Source organism: Brassica napus, chromosome C3 (assembly GCF_020379485.1).
Source record: "Brassica napus cultivar Da-Ae chromosome C3, Da-Ae, whole genome shotgun sequence".
NCBI classification, from domain to species: Eukaryota; Viridiplantae; Streptophyta; class Magnoliopsida; order Brassicales; family Brassicaceae; genus Brassica; species Brassica napus.
In genome coordinates this window covers 73428464-73447122 of record NC_063446.1, presented here as the reverse complement: position 1 = coordinate 73447122, position 18659 = coordinate 73428464, and the positions used below count along the sequence as shown (strand labels likewise).

The 18659-nt window shown below is 37.0% G+C and overlaps 4 protein-coding genes across 4 annotated transcripts; 2 read left to right on the top strand and 2 right to left on the bottom strand.

Moving 5' to 3' along the window:
* The first annotated feature begins 1650 nt into the window (after positions 1–1650).
* Positions 1651–3319, top strand: LOC106397841. The gene has a single exon (XM_048751466.1). It carries the CDS (start codon positions 2154–2156, stop codon positions 3249–3251), a length of 1098 nt encoding a protein of 365 aa, XP_048607423.1. The 5' UTR covers positions 1651–2153; the 3' UTR covers positions 3252–3319.
* Positions 3320–7496: 4177 nt separating this feature from the next.
* Positions 7497–8922, top strand: LOC125575300. Its single transcript, XM_048751465.1, has one exon. The coding sequence runs from the start codon at positions 7707–7709 to the stop codon at positions 8841–8843; it is 1137 nt and encodes a 378-aa protein (XP_048607422.1). The 5' UTR covers positions 7497–7706; the 3' UTR covers positions 8844–8922.
* Positions 8923–11264: 2342 nt separating this feature from the next.
* LOC106398469 lies at positions 11265–14906 on the bottom strand. Its single transcript, XM_048750236.1, has 2 exons — positions 12015–14906; positions 11265–11933 (listed from the first exon to the last, which is right to left on the bottom strand). The coding sequence occupies exons 1-2, from the start codon at positions 14904–14906 to the stop codon at positions 11265–11267; spliced, it is 3561 nt and encodes a 1186-aa protein (XP_048606193.1).
* Positions 14907–15381: 475 nt separating this feature from the next.
* LOC106398470 lies at positions 15382–16845 on the bottom strand. Its single transcript, XM_013839019.2, has one exon. The coding sequence runs from the start codon at positions 16843–16845 to the stop codon at positions 15382–15384; it is 1464 nt and encodes a 487-aa protein (XP_013694473.2).
* Positions 16846–18659: the final 1814 nt, after the last annotated feature.

Here is an 18659-nt window from a genome sequence, read left to right as displayed (position 1 = left end):
ACCAGATTTACTTGCATCATGTTGAAGATCTCTTGTAAGCCTTTCTTCCGTAGTCTGCATAATTGTTTTAATAAATCGTTCTCTTCAGGACTTAAAACCTAGATTTCCTGTAATATGCAAGAAATTGCATAGTCTGGAATTCAAATTTCAGACCTAGATGTAGAAGTTTTTAAACCTTAACTACTAAGCTACGGTGCTTCCACAATGTATGTATGAAATCTATACTATTAAAGCAGGATCCTATTGTCATAATTACCTTAGGGGCATGTTTCTTTCACTAACATTGCATGTTTCATTAAGGGCAATTAAGTAATATTAATAACAAATCTATATTGGGTCATTATTTTTGGATCCAGTCCAAATCAAATCTCTATTGGGCCATTTGGGCCTATTAAAAAATCAGATTCAATTCTCACCTTTTTTTTTTCCTTTGGACCATTGAGTCCAAGTTCAAATAATTTTTTTTCAACGATTCTTAATTATTATTTTTTTTTTCTTAATATAATTTAAGCATTCATAAAAATAATTGAATTTTTTTATTGAAAAGTATAAATCTTTATTAAAAGTATATAATTTTTTAATTAAAATATTAATCCCATAATAAAATTAATTTATCAGAGTTATACCAACTTAATTCATTAAAAAAATAAAGTTTAATTTTTTTAACATAAATAGTCATTTAAAATGAAATACGATAAATAAAGATAAAATTTTAAGTCTTTTATAAAATAAAACACAAATATATGAAAATGTGACATTTACTAAATATTTGTCAATTGAAAAAAAAAACAAAAATAAACCCGCGCTTTGAAAGCGCGGGTCAAAATCTAGTCTATACTATTAAAATTGAAGTACATTTGAGAATTCACCCTTATTTTATCTTAGTATTTACCAAGTTGTGCCATTGAAATTTAAACCATGATTTCTTTATTTCATTAATGACGTTTTAATGGTTTGTTATGCAATTAATACTCCAATCTTAGTAAGATTTCCCTTAAAAAGTGGAGAATCAGTTAAGAAAAAGATACCGTAAATAATAAACATTTAATAGCTTATATAACCATAATTTAGTTACCATAATTTACATGCAACCGATTTTAGATATTTAAAAAGGGAATATTACCTTACGCGTATTTTCCATTATTGCATCTCACATATGTAACTACATAATATAAAGGGAAATTCTTGGGTTCAACCCTAGGTTCACCAACCAATGAAAATTGGTGATTTTATATATACATATTTTTTCAAAAAGGAAACATAATATTCAGAATTTATTTTTTTTAAATAGAAAGATAGAAAATAAATAAAAAATTCATACTAAACCCTAAATCCTAAACATGGAACCCTAAACCCTTAGGTAAACACTAAACCCTAAAACCTTGGGTAAATCCTAAATCCATGGATAGACTCATAACCCTTGGAATATCTCTTTACCCAAAGGTTTAGGGTTTACCCAAAGATTTAGAGTTTACCCAAAGATTTAGGGTTTAATATTTAGGTTTTAGAGTTTAGGGTTTAGTATAAACGACTTTAACAACATTAAAATTGTTTTTTACAGCTGCTATTATTATTTTTATATATTTTACCTAAGAGTTTAGAGTTTATCTAAAGATCAGGGTTTAGGGTTTATCCAAAGATTCAGGGTTTAGGGTTTAGTGTTTAAAATTTAGAGTATAGAGTTTAGTACGAACGACTTTAACAATATTAAAAAAAATCTTTTTAATTGCTATTATATTATTTATTTATTTTTTATCCTTTTATTTTAAAAAATAAGTTCTAAATATTATGTTTCCTTTTTAAAAAATATGTATATAAAATAATCAATTTTCATTGGTTGGTTCATCTAGAGGTGAACCCAAGAATATTTCTTTTAAATACCCAAAATTGATGTTAATTTACTTAAATAAAAGGCTAATTTTCCTAAATTAGTGGAGAGTCTGACTATCATTAAAGCGACATCCAATTGAGATTCTGTCTATATGGAAATTTATTTTATTTCTTATTTTTAATGGAAAACTTGGTGGCCAAGTTGCTTGCTCTGTAATTATAAAAGGAATTAGGTGGGGATAATGTGAACATCTCTCGAGTTACGGTTCTTTCTTCTTCTTCTTCTTCTTTGTTTTGTTTCATTTTATTATTGTTTAAAATTCATGTCTCTCCTTCTCGGCTACTCCCCGAAGCTCTTCATTCGGAAACCTGTGTTGGTAAGAGCCTCTGGTGGCGGCTCTTCTTCCCTGGTGCAAACCCCTCCTTGTTTCATCCATGGCGCGGATCCTTGTGGGACAGATCATGTATTACTCGAATATGCATATTCTATGAAAAATCATCCTAGATTGAGAAAAAAGGCGCCTGAGCAGCTAGTGTATAACGATGCAGAGGTAACAACAATCGGGTCCTCTCATGGCTGGGTAGCCTCTTTGATGCATGGCGTTGGCACTCTGCGTCTCCATGATGATCTAAACCCGGTTGCATCTGATGCAAATCCAAAACGCATCTCCCTGCCTCCTCTTGTAACTGTGCCTCATTGCCAAACCCAAATCGTCACCAACGTGTCCTTGTCCTCACCATCTCCAGAGGACGAAGATTGTGTCGTGGCTGTCAAGTTCTTGGGACCCCAACTCAGCTACTGCAGACCCTCCTCTGCTCTAGGCAGCAAGTCCAAGTGGTTCAACATCAGGATCGCAAACCCTAGCTTCTTCTCCTCCCGTGTCATGTTTTCCGAGAAACTTAACATGTTTCGCATACCTGGAGCTGGAGGCCAACTCATTGGGTCATGGGATCTCTGCAAAGACCAGCACACACCCGAGATTCTGGTGTTGCGATATCGTAACCTTCCCGAGCTGAGCGAAGCAGAACGTGAGGTTATGGATACCTGTTTCACCACCGAACACTTGGTGGAATCACAATCCACAGGTGAAACCTTTTTGGTCAAGTGTTTCAGACAGAGCGTGAACGGTGGTACCAGTTGGGAAACAAAAGCTGTAATGGTGTTCACGGTACTTCCCTTGGGAAATGCAATGTACACTCGCCACCTTGGAGATCTCACCATTTTCATCTCAAAGTCTGAAGCATTCTGTGTCCGTGCAAGCTCTTTTCCTGATGTGAGACCTAACGAAGTCTATATCTTGGAGGACACCGAGATTGCATTTTTCAGTCTTGCTGATTCTGACATCTCAGGTTATACGAAAAGAGTCGTGGCCCCTTACTTTATTCCACCTCAAAATATAGAATATCAAGTTTGGGATTGAGTTGAGTCTAGAGTCTGTCTTCTCTTTAAAAGCTTTCAGCCATCAAAATATAATCTGTTTTAGTTTACTCTATGTGAAAATAGAGTTTCAGTTAAGACAACATTAATTACTATCTCAATAACTTACAACGTACACTTGTGTGAGTAGATTCTTGAAATAAAACTCTAGAAGAAGAAGAAGATGATGATCATCATCATCTGGGGTTTCTTAAAGTTTTTGCAACAACAACAACCATCTGTTATTACCTGCTGCAGGAGAATTGGGTAATGATGATCTTGATTTAGCTTCTTGATTTAGAGAAAATGTTTGAATTTTTGAGCAGCGATGAGTTTGTGGTAATTTGAAGAGAGTCCGGTTTGATCCCGGATCAGTTTTTTTTTTCTCAGATAAGAGAAAACTGATGCAACACAAACATGTCAAGCTTCTGTAATGAATGGTAGGACTTTGAGTTTATATTATTCTATTAGGTGGTTTTCTGGGTCACTGGCAAAAGTAAAATTTTAAACTCTTTATAAATTATTATTTTTTATTTTTTTGATCATTCACTTGTTAAAATTAAAATCAATATTACAAAATAATTATTTATTATTTGAAATTTTCATGTTGGTAAATAATGTCTTAATAGTATAAGTTTTGGTTACTTAGTTTTTATAAATAAATATATGTAGCTTATATTCATATTTAATGAATATACTTAGTATATAATATATATTTGGTAAATATACTTTATTTTCTTAGTTTCAATTGTGCTTTTATCTTCCAAAAAAGGTTTGAAAATTTACAATATCAGGTTTTGTACTTGGTTCCAACTACAACATACTAAACTCATACAACGTATATAAAAGGTGTAAGTTGAATTTGTAACTCAAGTACAATACATACTAGATCATACATAAAATCAAAAAAATTATGAGTTCCAGTTAAAACAAAATCATAAAATCAAACTATAATCTGTTTTTGATTATGCTATGTGAAAATAGAGTTCCAGTTAAAACATAATTAATTAGTATCTCAATAACTCACAACACTTGTGTTCTGTGAAAGGACCCATAGCCAGCTAATGTGATCGATCTTCAAAGACCCCATCTTATATATCTTCTCACTTTTTTCTATATCTTTGGGGTCCTCATCAACTAGATCAAATTTGGTTCTTCTAATAAATTACACATCAAAAATTGTTACTTCAATGATCAGTATAAGATAGATGTACTAACAATGTTGGGTTTCAATCAAAAGTTATGACCCAATTTTGACCCCTCTAAAAAAAAAAAAAAAAAAAAAAAATTCTCAGTCTAGTTTTGATCGTTGGGGTTATGGAATGGAGTGGTATAAAAATCATAAGCAGCTGTGAGGCAACCTTGAGATCTGTGATGGGGGGGGGGGACAGTTATTCGGAACCACCAAACTCAAATTTGAAAGGAATTTCATAAATAACAGAACATATATATATCACTCGAACCAAAATATTGAAAGCCTAATGGATACCTGAATTTGAAAATATAAATTATATAATTACAAATATTAAACATATTCAATTTCTAAATAACTGAATATCCTAAAAAAATACTATTTAAAAACCTAATTACTTAAAAAAAATTACTGAGTATATTTTTATTCAAAATATTAAAAAAATATTTGAATTATCTTATATTTTTATCCAAAAAAACTGAATTATCCAATATTTAAACTGAAAGACCAAATCAAAATTGACCAACCAAACTGTAAAAAAAAAACAAAATGGAAAAGAATTTCATAAATAACCGAACATGTTATATATCTCCGGAAAAGAAATACTGAAACCAAACTGAGAGCCTAATGGATACTTGAATTTGGAACCACCAAACTGAAAAAAAAATCAAAATGGAAAAGAATTTCATAAATAACCGAACATGTTATACATCTCTCAAAAAGAAATATTGAAACCAAACTGAGAGCCTAATGGATACCTGAATTTGAAAATATAAATTATATAATTACAAATATTAAACATATTCAATTTCTAAATAACTAAATATCCTAAAAATACTATTTAAAAACCTAATTACCTAAAAACAATTACTGAGTATATTTTTATTCAAAATATTAAAAAATATTTGAATTATCTTATATTTTTATCCAAAAAACTGAATTATCCCATATTTCAACTGAAAGATCTAAATTATATGATATTTTTATCTATAAATCCGTAATTACCGAAAAACCAGAATCTAACCACCGAAACTAAATTTGACCAATTTTTTTTTTGCATATTTTCCAGTTCTCAACTTTGCTACTGAATCAAACCAAAATAACTCAACTGAAACCAAACCAATTTTTGTAAATAATTGAACAGTTTCTAAATTTCTAGAACCAAAACACCGAAACCAAAATACCGAACCAAAACTGAAAAAAAAACAATATACCAAACTGAAATGGAATGATGAGAAATAATAATGTATAAACATTTAAATGGTGCGAAGAAGGCATTTTATTTTTACAAATTATTTAACTCCTTTTAGTATAATGTACATATATGGTTTATAAATGAGATAAGATATAAGCAATGTTCTTATATTCGATATGGACTAGCAGTCAAACCGCAAAACCCAGTTGCCGTATATAATTACAACTGACTTATTCTCTTCATGTAGTATTCTATCAGAGATTCTACCAACTAATATGTTTCCATAAAATTTTGTTTTATTGAAAACCTATTAATTAAAAATCTAATAAGACCCAAAACCCTCGTTATTAATCTGTGAACCAACACCGGCTCATCTGACAAAAACCCATAAAATCTTATAATAATTTTTAAAAATGAATTAAACTTCTCATAATACATGTTGTTGTATACTCGTATGGCTTTTTTTTTTTTAACTTTGATTAGTAATAAGGTCAACATATGTATTTTGTCTTCTTTTGGTTCATACGTGCATCTAAGGGTAGTTGTAACTTAACTATTACTAGAGCTTGACCGTGAGGATATGTTATATATTTTATAAATGTATAAGTTTGTTAAATCATAAATATTTTAAATATATGATTTATAAATCACTATTATATATAATGTAATTCTATATTATTATTTTAAGTTTTTTCTCTGAAAATATTAATATATAAACATTTTTATACAATTTACTTTGTTATAATTGCTATTAGTTACTTATATAATTTCAATATCGGTACAATAAATTTATTATCTGAAATAATCAAATAGTGAATTCATTTCAAAATATATTTTATAACTTTTAAAATTTGCATAAAATTTTTAGAAAATATTATTTAGTTGTATTATAAACATCCCCCATACCTCTCCCAAAAAACACATTTTTACTCTTTAATAAAACTTATTTTGATCATTTTTTTCATTAAAAGTCATTTTTCTGACGAAAATTAAATAAAAAAGCTATATTTGAGAATTTCTCTATATTTTTGTATACTTTTTTGTTTTGTAAGACCACCTTCAATGGAGATTTTTAATTAGAATCCCACTATTAAAAAAAAGAAATAAAAAAAAAGTTAGGAGAAAGAGCGAAGAAAGGTTCTAAAAGAAGGATTTTTACAACCTCTTCAAAACTTTTACCTTCCACATGTCTTCTAACTATCATTTTAGAATTAAAAAAATTAGTTATTTTATATACATTCTTAGGTTCACCCCCTAGGTTTACCAACCAATGAGAATTAGTTATTTTATATACATATTTTTTAAAAAAGGAAACATAATATTTAGAACTTATTTTTAAAATAAAAGGATAAAAAAATAAATAAAAAATATAATAGCAATTAAAAAGATTTTTTTTAATATTGTTAAAGTCGTTGATACTAAACCCTATACTCTAAATCTTAAACACTAAACCCTAAAGTCTAAATCTTTGGATAAACCCTAAACCTTTAGATAAAATATATAAAAATAATAATATCAGCTGTAAAAAAAACAATTTTAATGTTGTTAAAGCCGTTTATACTAAACCCTAAACCTTTGGGTAAACTCTAAACCTTTGGGTAAACCCTAAACCCTTGGGTAAAGAGATATTCTAAGGGTTATGAGTCTATCCATGGGTTTAGAATTTACCTAAAGATTTAGGGTTTAGTGTTTACCTAAGGGTTTAGGGTTCCATGTTTAGGATTTAGGGTTTAGTATGAATTTTTTATTATTTTCTATCTTTTTATTTAAAAAATAAATTCTGAATATTATGTTTCCTTTTTTGAAAAAAACTGTATATATAAAATCACCTATTTTCATTGGTTGGTGAACCCAAAAATTTCTCCAATTTTATCATCATTAAAAGCGACATCCAATTAAGATGCTGTCTAAATGGAAAGTTTTTATTTACTTTTATTTTTAATGGAAAACTTGGTGGCCAAGTTTATTGCTCTGTATTTATAGAAGGATGTAGGTGGGGATAATGTGAACATCTCTCGAGTTATTCACGGTTTTTTCTTTGCTTTGTTTTAATTCACTGAAGAAAATTGATCATGTCTCTCCTTCTTAGCCACTCTCCGAAGATCTTCATTCGGAAACCGGTGTTGATAAGAGCCTCTGCTGGCGGCTCATCTTCCCCGCTGCAGACCCCTCCTTGTTACATCGATGGCGCAAAATTTGCGCCGGATAATGTAGAGCTCAGTTTTGCATATACTTGTAAAGATTATCCTAAACGGAAAAAAAAGGCGCCTGTCGAGTTGGTGTATAACGATATTAATGATCCGATCACCCCATGGCTGGCTGAGAAATTTAAAGAAGGCAATAAGGTTAGTGATGCAGCAGTAACAATCGGGTCCTCTCATGGCTGGGTAGCCTCTTTGTTGCATGGCGTTGGCATTTTGCGTCTCCATGATGATCTAAACCCGGCTGCATCTGATGCAAATCCAAAACGCATCTCCCTGCCTCCTCTTGTAACTTTGCCTCATTGCCAAACCCAAATCATCACCAACGTGTCCTTGTCCTCACTATCTCCCGAAGAAGAAGATTGTGTCGTGGCTGTTAAGTTCATGGGACCCCAACTCAGCTTCTGCCGACCCTCTGCACAAGGCAATTCCAAGTGGTTCAACATCAGGATCGCAAACCCTAGCTTCTATTCCTCCCGTGTCATGTTTTCCAAGAAACATAACATGTTTCGCATACCTGGATCTGGAGGCCAGCTCATTGCATCATGGGATCTCTGCAAAGACATCAAGCACACACCCAAGTTTCAGGAGTTGGTATATCATTTCCTTCCAGAGCCGACCGAAGCAGAACGTGAGGTTATGGATACATGTCTCACGACCGAACACTTGGTGGAATCACAATCCACAGGTGAAACCTTTTTGGTCAGGTGTTTCAGACAGACTGTGAACAAAGCCCTATTGGAAACAAAAGCTGTAATGGTGTTCAGGGTAAGCCCCAGGGGAAATGCAGTGTACACTCAAGACATTGGAGATCTCACCATTTTCATCTCAAAGGCTGAACCATTCTGTGTCCGTGCTAGCTCTTTTCCTGGCGTGAGGCCTAACCGTGTCTATATGTTGGATGTCATGGAGATTGCATGTTTCAAGCTTGCTGATTCTTTCATCACAATTCTTACTGAAAGAATGATGGCCCCTTACTTTTTTCCACCTCAAAATATAGAATATTAAGTTTGGGATTGAGTTGAGTCTAGAATCTGTCTTCTCTTTAAAAGCTTTCAACCATCAAAATAAAATTTGTTTTAGTTTATGCTCTGTGAGAATAGAGTTGCAGTTAAACAAAATTAATTAGTATCTCAATAACTTACAACACTTGTGTTCTGTGAAAGGACCCATAGCTAGCTAAAACACTATTTTTTTATTTATTGAGATACTAATTAATTATGTTTTAACCGGAACTCTATTTTCACATAGCATAAGCAAAAACAGATTATAGTTTGATTTTATGATTTTATTTTAACTGGAACTCATAATTTTTTTTGATTTTATGTATGATATGTATTGTACTTGAGTTACAAATTCAACTTACACCTTTTATATACGTTGTATGATTTTAGTATGTTTTATTGGCTTAAAAAAGCGCGGATCAAAATCTAGTTAGGTCATTAAAATAAAATTTTTTTTTTCAAACTTTATGTGCTTCTCCTCCTTCCAACAAACCTTGGTGTTTACCACTTACACATGATTTTACATCAAAACATTTAACACATCTTTTTTCACTCGCAGGCAAGTTTAGTGCCGAAACTCGTGAGAGAGATAGCAAAGGCCTGAAACGCAGAGAGAGGTCGTCTCCTCTTATACGTACGAAGCAGTGCACCCTCCTATCTTGTACCAGTACAAGCGCAGGGCCCAAAAGGAGTGACAGAAGGAAAGTCGGCGTTTGGCCCATGAGTGTTGGTACTCATTGGGTGATGCTTTATGGATAAGGAATAAAAGAATAACGGTACTATGCTGAGTCATCGACAGAGCACGTGATCTTGTTGGTCATGTAGAGAGCATGAGGAGGTCAGCAACAATACGGAGAGTAGTATAAGTAGAGAGAGGGGATAATAGAAATGTGTATCAGTTGTATTGTCAATCTTGTTCATGAAGGAGAGTGAGTAAACTCCTAAGAAAAACTCGCTGTACTTCGTTCATTGATTAATACAACAACAGTTCTTCCTATTTTCTTCTGATTTACACGTTTGATACATCCAAAGTGTATCAGATTGGTATCAGAGCAGTCGAATCTGGGAACCATGCCACCAAAAAAATCGGATCTAGATCTTACTTTGGAGCAGCAGATGAGCCGGATCGCGTCCCTGGAGCAGGGTATGAACGATGTCTCCGAGCTTAAGCTGTCCATGGGTGAGATGAAGCAACAGCTCGCGACCATGTTTGGCCGTTGGGAGCAAGAGCAGAAGGAACGTGAAGACGAGAAACTTCGGGTACGTGCGATGGAGAAAGGGAAAGGCCAGATGTATGAACCGAGTGGATCGGGCGCTACGATCGGGAGCAGAGTCCATGAAGGAGACGATCGTTGGGGTCCGATGAGGTCACCATCGCCGTTCTCGGGTCGTGAGGAACGTTCTAACGGTCGAGGTTGGGTTGGTCAAGGAGATGGTTTTCAGGGTGATCGTACACCTTGGAAGACCCGTCTCTTGGAGTTGCCAACGTTCGATGGTGAGGAGGCGGAAAGCTGGATCTTACGGGTGGAGGAGTTTTTCGATCTGGGTGACTTCACGGCGGAGGAAAAGTTGAGGGTGGTCCGTTTGTGTTTCACCGGCGACGCGTTGCTTTGGTTCCGCTGGGAACGAAGCAGAAACCCTTTCCGCAACTGGGGTCAGCTCAAGCATCGTGTTCTGGAACAATATTCTACCATTACTGATGTAACAGCGGCGGAGAAGCTCTTGACTCTCCAGCAGGAGGGGACGGTGAAAGCTTTTAACCGTGAGTTCATCTCACTTGATGTTCTGGAGATCGCCGATTCCGTGTTGGAGATCGCATACTCTAATGGGTTGAAGTCGAAGATTCGCGCGGGTATGAAGATGTTTGACCCGCGTAATCTCGATCAGATGATGAAAATGGCGAAGAAGGTCGAGGAATGGGAAAACTATGAGGATGTTGGTGGGCCTCGTACGGTCAAGCCCATCTCGGGGAGTCACCAATCTTGCTGAAAGAATGATGGCCCCTTACTTTTTTCCACCTCAAAATATAGAATATTAAGTTTGGGATTGAGTTGAGTCTAGAGTCTGTCTTCTCTTTAAAAGCTTTCAACCATCAAAATAAAATTTGTTTTAGTTTATGCTCTGTGAGAATAGAGTTGCAGTTAAACAAAATTAATTAGTATCTCAATAACTTACAACACTTGTGTTCTGTGAAAGGACCCATAGCTAGTTTTTTTTTTTAACACTGTGTAATCATTAAAAAATGGAAGAGAGTTCAACTCCAAAGTACATAGGCAAAACACAACAAGGAAACCAGTAGGCCCCAGAACTTAAAATAAAAGAGGAGAAGATAAACTAAAATGCCAAAACCGCAAGGAGAAACCAGTAACATGAAGGATTCTCACAAGTCTGCAGCTGGCTGTCACAGTACGAAGAGCATCTTGAATCATTGATCTTCCCCCAAAGCTTCCTCTTGAAGCTCCGAAGCTAACCAGAAAGGACCGGCATGAGCAATGTAAGACGAGTATCTGTGATCGCGAGTAACACTAGTGGCGATTGCTTCCGCACACCGGTTTCCTTCTATATGCGCAAAGGCTACGGTCCATAGCCGAAAAAAGGATAGCTTATTACGAATGTCCTTCAACATATCATTGAATTGTGGAAACAAGGAAGGTCTAAGGATTGCTTCCCCCGCAAGGTAGGAGGAGGATTCGAAAACCACTCTCTCGTACCGAAGAGATGAGATGGACTCAACTGCCCAGAGGAAACTCCATAGCTCTGCTTCCATCTTATTTGACACCGAAGAGTAGGATCGGCGACTATGACAAAGAACTTGACCTAACTGATCTCTTAGTATCCAAGCTGCTCCACAGTTCTGTCTGTCGTCAATCCACGATGTTCCAATATTACACTTAACAAAAGAAGCTGATGGTTTTTGCCATCGCAAGACATTCACCAGACTGCTTTGAATTAATTCCTCATTTCTGGATGATGGATCGTTGGCTCCAAACCATGCTGCAGCGTCCACTTTAACCCTTTCCCATATATCCGATGCTCCTAAGCTCACCCTTTCAAATACTGACATATTCCTAGCTTTCCATAAGTGCCACAGAATCTACGGAAAGTATTTAGAGCTGGTGTCAGATGATGTGCTTCGCCTGCAGACATCCATCAGGTGATGAAATTTCAAAAATACCGAGTTCATGGAGAAACCAGCAGGAGGCAAAGTAATATTTGACAATCTCCAAACTTCTTTTGCTGTATGGCAATGAAAGAGAATATGACAAATCGTCTCCGGGTGCGCATGACACATCTTACAGCTTGGATCTATCTGTATACCCCTAGTACGTAGCCTCGTCGCCACAGCCAAAGCTCCTGCTAAAGCTCTCCACATGAAATGACGGATCTTAGGAAGAGTCTTTACTTTCCAAATATTAGACCAAAGTCTTTTTTCCACCGGGGGCAGAGATGGAGCTTCAGGAGAAGATATAGTCTGAAGGTGTTCTAGCAATTTGTAGCCACTCTGCGAGTCATATTTTCCGTCTCTACTAAAACCCCATACCAGTGTATCTTCACGCCGATGATCTAACTTCATCCCCAAGATATGATTAGCATCTTCTTCTACAAATAAGTGGCGTACTCTCGCAACATCCCACGTACCATATCTCGCATCTATAAGGTCCGATACTTTGAGGGTAAGATCAACATCATCAGTTCGGTACCTCGGGGGTCTTGGTATCTCCATCCGTAGCCAATTTTCATACCAGACGTGAGTATCCTGGCCATTGCCAACTCTTTTCCACAGACCCTGCAAGAGAAGCTCCCTGCCATGAATAATACTCCTCCAAGCATAGGAGGGTCGAGTTCCAATGCCACACTCTAAGAAATCACCTTGACGGAAGTATCTACTTTTCATTACTCGAGCTAGTAGGGACTGCGGTTTATACCAGATTCGCCAAGCTTGCTTGCACAAGAGGGCCTGATTAAACCATTCAATGTCCTTAAATCCCATTCCACCAAGCTCATTGGATTTGCACAACTTCTTCCAAGCGACCCATGCTATCTTACGTTTCTCAGCAGTCCCACCCCACCAGAACTCAGTCATTATGCTAGTCAATTTGGCACACAGATCTTTGGGAAGCTTAAAACAAGTCATAGCGAAAACTGGTAACGCCAAACCCACTGACTTTAGAATGATCTCCTTGCCTCCTTGAGATAAGACCTTAGCTCCACCTCCCCGAAGTCTCCCTTGTACCTTGTCGTGGATGAAACTTAGTAACTTCCCTTTGGAGCTACTGAAACACTCGGGCAGTCCAAGATAAGAGCCCTCTCCACCTTCCTGCTCTATTCCCAAGATCGTCTTCATCTCTTCACGCAAGTGAATAGGTACTTTGGCTCCAAAAATAATAGATGACTTGGTGTAGTTAATCACTTGACCAGAAGCCTCACCATAGAGTTTCAGCCTCCTAACGATCTCTGCTCCATCATCACTAGACGCCTCACACAGCAGTAAGCTATCATCGGCAAACAGGAGATAATGCACTGAGGGTCCCTGAGCTGAGAGTCTAATACCATGCAGCTTTCCATTCGCCTCAGCCTCATTCAAGGTACTAACCAAAGCTTCCGCGCACAGAATAAACAAGAACGGTGACAATGGGTCCCCCTGTCTAATCCCCCTCTCCGGTTTAATGAAACCATGTTGACCACCATTCAAGAGGATGGAGTACGTGACCGAGCTGATGCAAGACAATATCCAAGTCACCCATCTTCTATCAAAACCCAAGCGTTCTAGTAGAATCTCAACAAAAGACCATTCCACCCGATCATAGGCTTTGGACATGTCTGTCTTGATTGCTAAGAACCTATCATTTATCCCCTCCTTGGTTCGTAGAGCATGTACCATCTCGTGAGCTACTAGGATATTATCAGTGATAAGCCGACCGCCAACGAACGCTCCTTGTGTATCTGACACAATATCAGGAAGAATATGCTTCAATCTGTTGCATAAGACCTTGGATACAATTTTGTAATGAACTGAGCATAAGCTGATCGGCCTTAGCTCAGTCATTGTCGAGGGAGCCGCCACCTTTGGGAGGAGACATATATGTGTGTGATTCCAGCCAGCAGGTAGAACTGCTGTTCGAAAAAAACCCTGAATTCTCTCAACTGTAGACGGTCCCACAATGTCCCAAAAACGCTTGTAGAAGGTTCCTGTAAGACCATCTGCCCCTGGGGCACTATCTCCTTTGATAGAAAAAGCAGCAACTTTGATTTCTTCTGCAAGCACCGGAGCCATGAGCATCGAGTTCATAGCCGGTGTTACTCGACCCTGAAAACCTTCAAACAGACTCTCCAGATCCCAAGGATTCGAGCTGGTGAAGATATCTCGAAAGTAATCAGTTGCAATGCTGCCTTTAGAGCCCTCAGAAAAATGTTCTTCGCCCAAGGCATCTTTGAGCATTAGAATACGATTCTTAATTCTACGACTTTTTGCACAAAGATGAAAGTATCTCGTGTTCCTGTCCCCAAGCTTCAACCATCTGATACGACTACGCTGACGCCAGAAGGACTCTTCTGCTCGATATGCTTGGGAGAGCTCACGTCTTAGACGTTTCATCTTGATCCAACTTGGTAATCTTTTCGAAACCTCCTCTTCCAAAGAGACTTTCAACCTTTTGATTCTACCCCCTGCATTAACAGTAGTCACTCTCTTCCATTTAGCCAGCTCCCTCCGACATCTGTTAATACGATCAGCCAGCGGAGTATTAGAGCCTGCAGACACAGAAGGGCCCCACCCAAGCCGCACAATCTCCTCAACTCCACGTTGCTTTGCTAATCTTTTGTCAAATATGAACCTTCCCTTTCCCATCTCTCTTTCTTCAAATGCAAATGTCACCCGAATTGGTCGATGATCAGAAGTGACCATACCAAGATACTCCATATGCGCTTTGGGAAATAATTGGAACCATTCATCATTACCGAAGCTTCGGTCCAGTCTGCATTGGATCCATACACTGTCTCGCCACCCAGCCCACGACAGTTGATTCCCCGAGCTCTTCGTTTCTTTAAGCTTGCAGTTATCAACCATATTTCTAAAATCCCAGCAATTGTAATCTTGCCTCATTGTTCCTCCTAACTTCTCAGATGGGCATAGCAGCTCATTGAAGTCCCCCACCAAACCTCATTTCTCACCATTCCAATAGTACTCAGCCTGTCCCACACTAAACTCCTGCGAGCACGAACCGGATCACCATATATACACGACAGATAGAAGCCCAGAGACCCTGCCGTGACATGCAAGTCAATGATTCTTTTATCAGCTTCCAACACATCCACTTTGTAGCACCCTTTCCACATTACCGCCAAACCCCCACTTAGACCTATGGGGTCAACAGTTAAAATCTCATCGTAACCAAAATCTTTTTGTTACCCAACCATGTAATCTCTCTTCTGCTTAGTTTCCATTAAAAATAAAAAATCCGGGAAGAAATCCTTTCTTAACTCCCGGAGTTGTTGAACTGTCTCAGTGCTTCCAGCTCCTCGACAAATCCAGCTAATAACGCTCATTGGGATGGCAGCGGCTTCAAATCGGAAGCCACCGTAGGTTGAGAGGTTTTTGGAGATTTTGAAGAATGTTCTCCAACATTCAAGGGAGCTTTACGCTTCGACAACGTGGTCCCTAGTGCAAGATCATCATGATGTCGAGTGTCAGGAAGCAAAGAATAATCTCCTGTTTGAGGTCGGGGCCCAGATGTGCACACTTTCTCGGGATTCCTCAGACGTTTCCATTTCTGAGGACGGCGGCGACTCTTCTTACCATCAAACCTGGACTCGGTAGAGAGGTTCCCTGAGTAAGAGCCAACACGAAACACCGTCGGCCCTAAAGGAGAGGTAGAGGAAGAAGCCTCTTGGTCGTTTACCCCTGATGCCAACACGATTCTAAGGTCTCCAACTGGTTCCGACAAGGCTTGACCCTCGCCCGTTCTACAGGCACGTTTTTGAAGCCTATCATGATCATGAAAGTTAAAAACATGCCCTTTCCCCTTATTGACATCGTGAGATATCCGTGGATGATGCACGTCTTTCTCTATAAAGCCCGGCTCTAGAGATTGTTGAACACGAGTGATCCTAGCTTGCCTCTCTGTAGCATCACTATGCGAGATGTACTGCAGTGCCATATTACGCTCTGTACCAGAGAGTTCTGGGAAAAGAGGAGCAAAACCAGGCGGGGCAAACAAGCGCTCCCCATCTCTTTTCTTCTGATCCAGCTGAGCGTCATTACGATGAGTGGTGTTTCCTTGAGGCACCACCAGATTCCTCCTTCCCTCTTCTTTGTCCTTCCGTTCCTTTATCACAGCCTTATTCTTCAAAAAAGGGCAGCTTGGCCTTTCATGGGTTAAACGCTGGCAGTGAAAGCACCGTTTACGCAACTTTTCGTACTCAAACTCAATGATGACTCTCCCTCCTGAAGGAAGATTCAGTGGCTTTATCGCAATTGCAGGATTAGCAATATCTAGACGTACCAAAGCTCGTATATAAGCCTCCTTTTGAGAAGCTTTAGGATCATATGCAATCTCTTCCACTTTACCCACTTTAGAGGCCAAAAAATCCATAGTCTCCAGGCGGTAGTGATTGACTGGAATGTTACTGATCCTGACCCAAACATCAACAGTAGTCAGAAAATTCGCCGGCGGCGACGGGATCCATCGATCCAGCAACATGGTCCAATGATTATAAGACCAAGGCCGATCCTTAAGAACAGTCTCCATATCTTCTTCCCTCTGGAATATGAATTGGAACTTCTCGTTAGATAGAGCTACTCCACGGACCCTGCCGTTAATTCTCCACACCATTGGCATAGTTTCAATCATCTTGTCCATTGGTTGACAATCAGGGTTAAGAAGCCTTCCTAGAAGACTCAAAGCATTCTCCTCAAAAACGCTGAAGCATGGATTGTCCGGCAGATCTACCGGCTCTTCATCATGGAGAGACAAAGCCGTAATCGCAGTATGCAAGTTATCCACCATCGTAACACTAACAAGGGGAACCAGAGAGCGCTGTTGCGATGCCGACAGACTTGGGAGGAGGTCTACGGCCGTTCCAGAAAAGCTACTCTTAATTCTGCAGTACTCTGCAATTATTTTGATTGATATCATATCAATTTACTTGGGCAAGAATTTCGTAAAAGAGAACCAGATAAAGGAAAGTGTCAAATAGAAAGGAAAGATTAAAAGCCTTCAAAGGTAATAAAATAATTAACTCGCAAGGAATATAAAATTTCCAATAATTTCGTCAATCCACAAAAGGAAACCACACCAATCACCCAAAAAACCACCACCGTCCCAAAAAGAAAATTAAAGCCGGAAAAGAATTCCGGTGGAGAGCCCCCTACTAGAAAATCAACTAAAGCTCCCTCTAGAGTCTAAATTTCAGTTTTCCTAATTCAAAAGTATGTCATCACCCATAGCTAGTTAAAACACTATTTTTTTATTTATTGAGATACTAATTAATTATGTTTTAACTGGAACTCTATTTTCACATAGCATAAGCAAAAACAGATTATAGTTTGATTTTATGATTTTATTTTAACTGGAACTCATAATTTTTTTTGATTTTATGTATATGATCTAGTATGTATTGTACTTGAGTTACAAATTCAACTTACACCTTTTATATACGTTGTATGATTTTAGTATGTTGTAGTTGGAACCAAGTACAAAACCTGATATTGTATAATTTCAAACCTTTTTTTGGAAGATAAAAGCACAATTGAAACTAAGAAAATAAAGTATATTTACCAAATACATATTATATACTAAGTATATTCATTAAATATGAATATAAGCTACATATATTTATTTATAAAAATTAAGTAACCAAAACTTATACTATTAAGACATTATTTACCAACATGAAAATTTCAAATAATAAATCATTATTTTGTAATATTGATTTTAATTTTAACAAGTGAATGATAAAAAAAATAAAAAATGAAAAATATAAAATAGTAATTTATAAAGAGTATAAAATTTTACTTTTGCCCGTGATCCAGAAAACCACCTAATAGAATAATATAAACTCAAACTCCTATCATTCATTACAGAAGCTTGACATGTTTGAGTTGCATCAGTTTTCTCTTATCTGAGAAAATAAAAACTGATCCGAGATCAAACCGGACTCTCCTCAAATTACCGCAAACTCATCGCTGCTCAAACATTCAAACATTTTCTCTAAATCAAGATCAGCTAAATCAAGATTGTTATCACCCAATTCTCTGTTGAGATGAAGCAATAAAGAACAAGAGAATCAGGTTGAATCAGACTAGGCTGGACTTGAGAATCAGACTAGGCTGGTTGGACTTGAGAATCAGACTAGACTAGCTGGACTTGAGAATCAGACTATGCCAGACTTATAAGGTTTTATAAGACTTTATAAGAATTACTATACTGGAGTATTTTATTGAAGAGAAGAGGAAGAGAGAAGAAGACAATTGAAGATATTTTAAAACAATGAATATTTTATTGTATTGTGTACTGAGACAACTTTTCTTTAAATACTTGTATTCAGATCTACAATTAACTCAAGGAAACTATTATCTCCTTCTCTCTCTTACATTTTGAAATTTACATATCTCTCATTCTTTCTCTCTCTCTCTCATGTTCTTCATGTTCTTCATTCCCCAGAAATAAACTCTCAATAATTCTCTCATTCTAACATGGTATCAGATCATTAAGCTCTTGAACCTCACAAAAGCTTCCGCAAATTTCTTTCTTTCTCAGATTATCTTCAAAATCTGTTGGATACATCCTTTTATCCACTGGTCCAAAGGTCTTTCAAAAGA